The 11,289-nt window shown below is 37.7% G+C and overlaps 1 protein-coding gene across 11 annotated transcripts in view; it reads left to right on the top strand.

Moving 5' to 3' along the window:
* LOC128685956 (mucin-2) overlaps positions 1-10,207 on the top strand; it is an 859,817-nt gene extending 849,610 nt beyond the window's left edge. For 6 of the 11 annotated variants that reach the window (XR_011391787.1, XR_011391786.1, XM_070083386.1 and 3 more), the window contains exon 16: positions 8,596-8,767. Coding sequence is in view for 5 of the 11 variants with exons in the window: in XM_070083378.1 (XP_069939479.1) it covers positions 8,596-8,806 (211 nt within the window). In the remaining 6 variants the exon portion in view is untranslated. Of the gene's footprint in view, positions 1-8,595 lie in introns of all 11 variants that reach the window. The other 5 variants (XM_070083378.1, XM_070083377.1, XM_070083380.1 and 2 more) reach the window with 1 other exon arrangement.
* The last annotated feature ends 1,082 nt before the right edge of the window (positions 10,208-11,289 follow it).

Here is an 11,289-nt window from a genome sequence, read left to right on the forward strand (position 1 = left end):
TTAATTTGTGTAATTTCTAGAAAGGCACTACTATCTTAAAACACCCATACCAGAATCACCACCACCAGTTATTTCTAGAACTGGACGAACACTGTCCCCAGAAGCAGATTCCTGTTCTATTAAAGTTGTAATGGTGGCTGTGGTAGTCTGTAGCTGAGTGTATTAGGGTTTATAACTGGATCAGTACTAGGACTGGAGGCTGAATGGGGTGATGTTCTGGTTATATGTACTTTTTCCAGTGGGTCTCTGTTTATTTCCGAGTCACCTGTTGTAATACGGGCATTTTGATTGGCACTAAGTTTTGCTTCTCTTTCATATTACAGCAAGGGTCCCCACTTGAGTTTGATGGCTCATTTTTCCTATAGCAGTTTTTTCATCACATATTCTATATATCTTGGGTAGACTGTCCAAGAGACCTCCTGTGTTTTCTATTGTCTCCAGAATTATCTGCTATTGTTAATCATGGCAAAACAATTTCATTAAAGAGAATTTGCTTTATGTTAATTTACTATTGTGATGTCCTGTTTCTATTGCTAATTCAGTAGTATACATAATTTACATTCACCAAATGCACTTAGTATGGTTCATAAAGCCCACTAGATTCTTAAGATGCTGAATTATTGGTTTATGGCCTGAGTGAGCTTAGTATCACTGCCACAGACTTGGAGTTTACCTACAGCATAAAATGAGGGAAACCTAAATTTAGATTTAATGAACACTTGGCATTACTGGATACATACTCTCCCTTAGTTTGTTAAATTGAGATTTTGTTGTATCTGTGTGTACATGCAAAGTAATAGATGTGGCTTAAGAGAATTACATACATACTAGTTGACAAATTTGCAGGGAGTGTGATGGCCACTTCTTTCACAAAATAGCTTCACTACTCTCACTTCAGAAAGAAGAATGTCAGGTCTGAATCTAAATAATTAGGCTTCACCTCCAAAACAGTTACTCAAAGTGGATTGTAGTCAACAAATACAACCCACAGCTGTGCTATAGTGCCCAGAAAGGTGAATTTTCCATTCCAAATCTCTCTGCTGAAATTTAATATCACATTAAGCTTGGCACTGAGCAGTTAACACTTACTTTAAGTCCCTGTCATCTCTAGGTCACAAACAGTGATCAGAAGTGAGAGCCTGCTCCTGGTTTCCCTTATACAAAGGGCCCTGTTTTACAGTATTTCGCCTTATGGTGTTCCACTGATATGAACATTTCAAATTATGATCAAAACTCGCTATACGGCTCACCCCACCTGACCAATACAGTCACCACGCACCACCTAGTTTACATTCTCCGTGAGCTCCACGTCTCACCAGAATTTCAAGTGTTTTAAAATTATTTCATATTTTATATATGCAGCCTCTCCTCACTTAACGACGGAGTTTCGTTCCTAAGACCACGTTGGTAAACAAATTCGTCGCTAAGTGAGGCATGCTATAATGGTAAGTCTGTGTCAACTCTCTTTGATATTGCTTTAATGTTACCATTTATAACATTTCTGGTATATATTTAAATGTTTATACAGTAGTGTACTGTATATTGTAATAAACAGAATAGAGGAATTCAGCTCACGAGACTGAGCTCATGACAGCCGACAGTGGCTTCAAAGTCACCTTTCTTTAATGGACAATGTACTGTGTAGGTGCTTTACACAACGAGAAGCATTTCTTTTATTCATTGGATCCATGGCTAGGGCTAAAAGTAAGCAGGTTATAACAATAAATGGAGAAAAAGAAATTGGAATGACTTATGCAGCAAGTAGCGCCACCAAACAGTACCAGCAGGTTGGTGTGGTGACCCTGGAAATTTGAAATTATGCTACTGAAATTAGTGCCGAATAACTGATGGAACCAGATGTCTGATTGCCGGATTTGTGATGGCAGACCTGTAATGCATTCTGTCGCTCTAGGGCACTTTATATGTATATTACATGTGGGTGGGGTGGCCATACTTACCACACCTGACCTCTTACAATGTATTGTATATACATTTATATGCATTTCTCAGTGGGAAAAAATGGTGTTCTGTTTTCTGGCGGTAGCCTGGGACCTAACCTGCCATATAAATGGGGCCCTATTTTACTTTTGTAATACTTGAGAAAACTGGCTACCATAGAAGGGAGGGATATAGCTACACTGGACATGTATATTTAGAAAACTTCATAACATTAACTCATCCATCCTGCCAGCATTTTCCCATTTTCTTGTGCCCTTGTAGGTAGATTTTTTCACAAATGGTTTGTCTCCAATTTTTTTTTTTTTTTGTTTTGTTTTGTAAGTGACTGGTTGCATGGCTGAAAGTGAATACTCCTTGTGGATTGTTGTAGTTGCAACCAGAATGTATTGAATGCTTGGAGACAAAAACAGTTTATTATGCCAGATGAGGCACACAAATGTGCAGTATTAGAATATCTTAATGAGGAAACTTTTTGCCATGAATGGCTTATTCAGTCCTCATTAAAATATCCTTTTCTTCAAGTGGGGTTTCTTACCATGGTGAAGAGGCTCTTGATGGAAGGAATTGGGCCTTTTATTCTTCCTCAGACCAAGCCTAAATGCCTCCCACTCCTCTTTTTCCCATCCCACCTCCTTTCCCCATCTTCCCCTCCCCTCGGATATTATAGCTCCTGGGTCATGGAAAGAGAATCGCTGTCCATCCTATTCCAGTGAGGCCCTTGGTGGTGGTGGTGTTTGCTGTGAAATCTGGATCGTCTATGGATGTGCTGATTTGCCTTCCGGAGTTCCTGAGGGCAGTTTTAGGAATCTTTAAGGTGACAGGTGTATCTCTGGAGGTTCCCTATTGGTTCCAGGAGGTGGCAGCTGAAGGACCCAGGGTATTCCATGCAGTAGGTTTCTGACCACCCTCTCTCTTGTCTGCCAAGGTGGCTTGGTGGATGTGAGGTTGTTATCCTGGATTACCAGTTTACTGGCATGAAGTGTAGGGTAGGGCACAGATTCTATGCAGCAACTGCACTGCCAACTATGCCTTACCTTACCTTTACCTTTGAAGAGTTTTGAGAGTTAATCTACTCTCTGAGCCTGGCCATGGGCCAGGCTTTTCTGGTGCTTGCCTGGTCAATTAGGCTGTTGCTGCTGGAGGTCCATTGCCCCACATATCCATCACAGCCTGGTTGATCTGGCACCTGGTGAAGATACTTGTCCAGTTTGCTCTTGAAGGCTTCTACACTTGTTCCAGCCATGTTTCTGATATCTTCTGGTAAGATGTTGAATAGTCTGGGACCCCGAATGTTGATACAGTGTTCTCTTATTGTCCCCCACTGCACCCTTGCTCCTTACTGGGTTTATTTTACACTTCCTCACATATCTCTCACTCGAGTATGTTGTTACGGCAGGTGCAGATTTGGGACCAGGCCCTGGAGTATTTTCCAGGTATATATTATCATGTATTTCACTCTCCTCTGCTCCAGTGAATACATGTTCAAGACTTGCAGGCGTTCCCAGTAGCTTAGGTGCTTTACAGGCTCAGTGTGAGACATAGACGATCCCTGTATTTGTTCCAACTCTGATATTTCTCCTGCTTTGAATGGGGCTGTCAGCACTGAGCAATATTCTAAGTGAGGGAGCACTAGCAGTTTGAAGCATGTCACCATCTGCATTATTTCCCTTGTTTTGAAAGTTCTCAATACACACCCCGTCATCTTCCTGGCTGTCGTGATCTTTGTTTTGTTATGGTCTTTAAAAGAAAGGTCCACTGACATAATTATTCCCAGATCTTTTACGTGTTCCTTATGTTCTGTTTGGTGACCCTCTTGAGTTTTGTATATAGTGTTCCTTTTGAGTTCTTCATTCTTTACATACCTAAGCATCTTTAACTTATCACCATTGAGCGTCATGTTGTTCTCCACTGCTCACTGGAAAACCCTGTTTATGTCTTCCTGTACTGTTTCAGTATCCTCTACCATAGTGACTCTCATGCTTATTTTAGCGTCATCTGCAAATGATGATACAAAAGTGTGCCGGGTGTTTTTGTCTATGTCTGCTATGAGGATGAGAAACAGCAGAGGTGCCAGGACAGTGCCTTGGAGCACTAAGCTTTTGACCTTGCCGACACTGGATCTTGCCCTGTTCACTACTACTTTTTGTGTTGTGTGTGTTAGGAATCCGAAAATCCATCTGCCTACCTTCCCTGTAATGCCCATGGCCTTCACTCCATTATCGCATTTGTCAAACGCCTTTGCAAAATCTGTGTAAATCACATTTAGGGTCCTCTTGAATGCAGAGGGGAATATATGATCTCTCTTTGTGTCTCCTTGAAGCTATCCCTCTGCAAACAAACACTTTTTTTTTTAAAGGGGAAAAACCTTATCATGGAAAGAGAGATCCATGAACTCCCTCCTCCAAGAGCATCTTCCTTCCAAATTACTATCAGCTGTATTTTCCACTGTGGCCACTACTCATGAGTTTAAATTTTCTGTTACTAAAACACATCAGATTACTTTTACAAGACGCTCTATTGTCTCTAGTACCATGTTATGCCTGTATGGTTCCTGTATCCCTGAATGAGATACGGTCCAGTTTCTCAGCCTTCTGTTTGATCAATGGATGTCCTGGAAACCTCTTATAACCTCCCTGAAAGCAACCTGCTGGCTGAATGTTTGGGGCAGTGAGCAGGTAGACTGGTGTGTGGTCAGCTGTTCATGACCTTATTTCATATAGGGGTATTCCATTCTCAGACTATTTTGCAGTAATCTGTAGACATTATCTCAACTGTTGGCAACAACAATGGTCTGAGTTGATCCATAACAAATTGTATTCTGTCAAACCTTGTTTGGTTTTCTGGTCTTCTTCTTATGAGTAAGATGCATGTCATACTCATGTAAGACACATGTCTTACTCATGGAGAAACACTCAGAGTGAAAACTGTCAGGCTCTGCTGTCAGTTCATCAACTTCTGATAGTCCTGTGTAACAGCGGGTATGCAGAATTTACCTCTGGCGTCATCACCACCCATTTACTTTAACCACCTCGCTGGCAGTCCCACTTTTGACGCAGACTTACCAACTTTGATTATATTTTCCCTTTAGCATTCCCCACTTCCTATACAGACTCTGCCTCTTCCATACTCCTAACCCTCACTGGGCTCTGATCTTCATATATTTCATCTTTAGCATATCTGACCCTGCAGTGCTGTATGACCCTTGTTGGTTTAATGCTTAATTTTGATTGTAATAAGGATAATTAAAATATCCTAATACTGTACTGCACATGTTTTATTTCTCAATTGTCTGTACTTTACACCATATCTTATTCTATATTGTGTCAGCATGTAGTGTACTGCATTTACTGTAGCATGTTCATTCCTTGTTTACAGGCCATTGATGTATCTTATGCTTTCATTAAAAATGGTATTAGTAGTAAAAATACATTGAATTTTTCTATCAGTACATCTCTGATTTAACCTGGGAGTCAGTTGCAAGGATATTATTATTATAATCAAAAAGAAGCGCTAAGCCACAGTTGCAAGGATAGGTTTCCCATATAGTGAATCTTTTGGGAAGGCATGTGTGTTGCTACGTGCTTTAGTTTGCAATTTATATAAGCTTGGATAAGTCGGTTAAATTATACTGTACAAGCTTCAGCAGTTATTTTGAAAAATTGTGACCAAAGAATTTATGTGATTGTTAAGATAATAGTTTTAGATGTGACATAGATAAATGGATAAAAGTGGAAAAAAGGCTTTAAAGGTAATATAAGTAACTTTAGATATGCTAGACTTCATAATTATTGCCTGTGAAATGGAGAGCAACTGCAAGAATGATGTGTGCAACTAACCAATTCATCTTGTTGAGTGAAGTTTACAGGGATTATACTGTAGTTATATCTGTTAAGCAGCAGCTGTACAGTACATGAAATGCCCATAAACATAGTGCTTTGTGTATATAAAAATAATGTAACTGATTTCAACAGTATGACATCTATAGGTCAGAATTCCTTTATTTTTATTCTTGCTGTCTAACCATTTGATTGTCTTTCATTCTCATTTCTCTTTTGTGATGTTTCGCTTGCACTTTTCCTGTTTTTAACACGAGACAACTGTTGATATGAATTGGTACTATTCTCTCCTCCCTTGGACCAAACTTAACTTTCATTCCTACTGTGCTGTTTGGCCATTATAGGTTTACCTTCCCCGAAGAAAATGGGATGGCATCCTTTTTTTTAAGTGAATGCACTATAGAAGAGGGGGGAGCCTTCTGTAGTGTGATTGCCTCTTATTTCATTTCTTTTCCTTTCCATTTCCACTAGGTATAGTTCTCATATCCTAATACCACATGATTGCTGGCACCCAGTTTTTTTTTTCATAGTTGATTTCACCTGTTATACATTTAGGGTGAAAATCAGATCAAGTCTTGCCAGAAAAAAATCTGCCTCTTGTTTCACTTGTATATCAACTCAGAAACTTCATTGTTGGTTTTGCTCTCCTGGTTTTTAGACTCCATGAGAGTTTTGGTTCTTCCAGTCAATTTACTTATGATTCTTCTGCTCTCTCCACTGTTCTCATTGTACTCCTCCCTTGCTCTTCTACTGTTTAGTGATGGATTATACAATACAGCCATTATAGTTTTTGTCTTGTTGGGCATTATTTTACCTGTTACATATCCTTTTAACCCATTGACTGTTTTGGTTGTATATATATACGTCTTACAAGCCACTGTGTTTGACGTATATATACTCAAAAATTCTAGCGGCTTAAAATCGAGCAGGAGAAAGCTGGTAGGCCCACATGTGAGAGAATGGGTCTGCGTGGTCAGTGTGCACCATATAAAAAAAATCCTGCAGCATAATGAGAAAAAAAACTCCGACCATGTTTTTGGATTAAAATGCCGACTTTGAGGTGTATTTTCGTATATTATTATAATCAAAAAGAAGCTCTAAGCCACAAGCCGTATAGTTTTTATGGTTATATTCTCATTTTCGTAGTCACATTTGATAGAATGGAAAACATATTATAGAAATAGGGGTGATTTTGATTGGTTTTACTATGAAAAGGACCTTGAAATGGAGCTCAAAGTAGGGAAAATGTTGATTTTTGCTGATGTTCAAGAGTAAACAAATGATGTCATTGTCCAACTAGCCATTCTAATATGCAGTCATGAATGGGTTGATGTTATTTATACAATTATTACAATATTGCATTAGTCTGCATAATAGTAAATCTTCTATTTTTTGTTTGAATAAAAATTCAAAATAGAAAGCAAGAGTAATATCAGAGGGGCCTGGAGACATGACTGATGAACAAAGAAAATGTTATTTTAGAGCCAGGAATGTCCGCATTGTTCATTCTGGACCCTATTTTGATATTGGCATATTTTTTTTTTGGCCAAATTGCCAATTTCTGACCACTTTACTGGGTAGTTGAAATTGGTAAATGGGCAGTTTCTTGTACAGTTGATGGAACAAATGGAGTTCTAAAGAAATAGCTATGAGTTTGGTCAACTGGAACAATGGAATTAGCTGAAAATAGGGCTCAAATTGGGCGAAATCACCGATTTGTAAATATTGCCGAGGTCTCTAACTTCGCGAAAGCACAATTCTGTAAGTTTTTCATCAAATTTCATGCTTTTGGTGTCATTACCATCAGGAAAAGATTCTCTATCACTTCACAAATAATAATATATATATATATATTTTTTTTTTTTAAATATTTTGCGACACCAGGAGACACCTCAGGATTTGGGGTTTTGACAGTCAAAGGATTAAATCATGTGTCCAGGTCTCCTAGTTACTCAAATCTCCACTGATTTCTAATGGTTGCTGCTACCCTGTTTTCCTTTTCTTTTGTTATTTGATACTCCACTGAGAATATTACATTTCTGGCTATCCCTGTGAGTGTTATCTCCATAATGACAATATCTGTGTTTTCCTCCCTTTCTTTTTTGTTGGGGACTCCATGTGTGTTCAAATACCACACTGACTACTCTGTCACTGTTTGCCAAGGAGATCGACACCATGCCCAGCCCTTCTAGGGTAGGGTAGGTGCCTGAGTCCGAGCCTTTAGCTCATAAGACTGTCATTCCCATTAGCCCCCTTGTGGCGGGGATGGCAGACCAGAGAGGCCTAGCTTGTGGCTAGGCCTGGGGAAAGTTGGTCCCAAAGATGAGGAGGTACTTGTGCCTCCTCCCATGGGAGACTTAGGTCTCAGACATTCCCTAAAGAGGGAGCCAAGGCCGGGCCACCACTTGGAAAAGGCCCGGGCCGGGAGAATACCGGCGAATCTTTAATAATAATAATAATAACTGTTTGCCAAGCACTCTGTTTAATTTTGTGGAATTACATATTTGTAGCTGCAGGAACAGAACTTTGGTTGTTTTCCCATCCTTATAGATTTTCATTATATAACTTCAAAAATTTCCCATTGATATAGCACTCGCTAAATTAATTTTAGGGAGAAACTGAAATACTGTGTATTAAATTACAAAATTGTTTCTAGTGAGTGGTAGACCATTATAGTCATTTGTGTGTTATGAACCCTAGGCTTCATAAATTTTAATAACTGTTATACATAAGTTTTATCTTTTAACTATAATAAGTCAATCTTTAAATATAGTTTCTGTCACAAATTCCAAATTTTCAGGTTCTATGGAGAGGAAGATGAACTATCAATGGGTTGTGACGATGCCTTAGACTCAAGTGGAGGGAGCAGGAACACATTAGGAGTAGGAAGTGGGGGAGCCCTTAACAAACATTCTCCACTCTCAGCTACAGTCACTAACCTAGCTGCTGATCCCATGGATGTGGATGATGATTACCCTGATTATGCTGATTCAGACGATTACCAATATTGAAAAAAAATTATACTGACCGATTCTCATCCGAGAAATAAGTGATGATTCTCCCAGAGTGAACCTGAATGCAAAGTTTTGTATCATGTATGAATATTGTATAAGTAGACCCTTTAATAAGACAGTAGTTATGTTTACAAAAAAATGGAGTCTTGCATAAAAATCTTGTTAAGCAAATTTAAGAACATATGGGCAAAACATGGTTGTGTTCCTGGGACCACCAGAAATGCCAAACCAGTTTTTTAAAATTCTTATTTCGTCAAAAATAATGAAGTTTTTGACACTTTGTTGTAGATGGTGTTGCTTGTTGATCTAGAATTATAGATTATATAAATCCTATAAAAAAAAAATTGGGGCCTGGGCAAAGCTGGTGTTTGACATAGTATACCATCTACTCTTTACAGAGAATATAGAGAAGGCTAATACCCCACCAATAACTTTTATTCACAATCTTCTTTCTTTCTTTCAACACACCGGCCGTATCCCACCGAGGCGGGGTGGCCCAAAAGGAAAAACCAAAGTTTCTCCTTTTTACATTTAGTAATATATACAGGAGAAGAGGTTACTAGCCCCTTGCACCAGATTCACAATCTTATCAGTATAAAATATGCAAAAAAGTAACAAAGAATTTTAACCTACCATAAATTCTTTATTTCTGTTGCTTTAAGTGTGTAAGAAGTGTTTGGGGATGGTTACATAGCTCAGCTGAACAGTAGACAGGTCATTTGTTAGCTGATGCCTCTCATAGATTTCACTGTATCTGCAATTTTCTTGTTTATAATAATAAGGAAAATTTTTATCCTACTGTATATTTATTGTTCTCCTACTTGTTAAGTGTTTGGAGATAGTTACATGACTACTGAGTGGTAGATGGCAGTTTGTGTTATCAGCTGATGGCAGTTGTACATTTGATCAGCTGATGCCATCACAATTCACTATACAATTTTCTCATTTATAATGATGACAAGAATGTTTTCCTACCTTTAATTTTTTGTTCTCTTGCTTGTTGGAGATGGTTATGTGACTGCTGAGAGGAAGATAGCTGCAAGTCATTCATTTTATCATCTGACAGCCATGGGTTGGTCATCTGTTAAGGTTATTAGGGCCACTACAGCAAACACTGTATTGAGCCAGAGTCAGCAACTGGCTTTCCCCAGACCATATAAATATCTGAAAAGAAAAGTTTTCATGTCTGAGCCTCCTTTTAATATTTTTCATGGCATTCTATTCAAATTTATGCCTCAATTTCTGTGCTGTCACAAAAAAAAAAAAAGCTGTTTAAATATGTTCTATTTGAGGGTCTACTATACTAGTTAATAGCATTAATGGCAACTGCATATACAAAACTTTTGTCTTGTGGCACTGAGGTAGATCAGATATATAAAATATATATATATATATATATATATATAATATAAAAAATATATATATATATATATATATATATATATATATATATATAATATAAAAAAAAAAGACACCAAAATAAACAAAGGTGTGATGGATCTTGATGTAAATCTGTGCCATTCAGTCAGATATGTGATGAAAGTGGATGTAATTTAAAAAGTATTTTTTTAATGCTGCTTTCTTTATGGTTCTTTGTAAATTTCTTGACAAATCTTTCAGTTCTTGGAATTCATTAACTGTACTGTATTCACATTTAAATTTAAGCTATAATGAATTATTTCATTTTCACACAGGTAATGTGTCATACAGATGATTTAATTTTTTTGTTAGTGAAACTGTGGTAAATGCATTTTTTGTATTTAGAATTAAATAGATTACTAGCAACACATTAAGCACAGTATTTGTAATTACCTATCACACTCACACTTGTTTTCTGTTGTGTAAATTACAACTTTATTTTGATCTGGTAATTGATCATGATGTAATTCCTCAAATAATGCCATATGTGTATTTTTGATATGTTAACCAGAATACTGAACATGTGAAACTTTAGTCTTTAACAGTAATGCTCATGTCATACATGTTTGCAGAATTGGATATGTAAATCTACAATATTCTGTTCAACTAGTTTCCAAATGTGGGTATTGATATGCATTGATTTTCACAAACATTATTATGATGCTCCCAAACTGGCTACATTAGAAAACAAATGTCTTGCAGCATGATCCTTCCCAACTTCATGTGCCAAGAAGCATGCTTAACTCATCTTGCTTGTGGATGCTGTACTCCTCTATGCAGACTTTTGAGCAAGTGGAATGGCAAACACGTCTCTTCAGTGTTAATGCATGAATGTCAGAAACCTTGAACCAAAGACATACCCAATAGTGAGTTTTTAAGTCGCAACAGAGACATCTAGTGACTGTGCATGAAAAATGCAGCTATAATGCTGTTTATCACTCAGTTTACAAGACACTTTTGATGTAAACATGTGTCTAACATTGGAATGTGAATTATATTGGCATATGAATGATCTTTGCTTAGATGTCAGTGCCAATAACCAAACATTTGTATTAACCTTC

Source organism: Cherax quadricarinatus, chromosome 9 (genome assembly GCF_038502225.1).
Source record: "Cherax quadricarinatus isolate ZL_2023a chromosome 9, ASM3850222v1, whole genome shotgun sequence".
NCBI lineage: Eukaryota > Metazoa > Arthropoda > Malacostraca > Decapoda > Parastacidae > Cherax > Cherax quadricarinatus.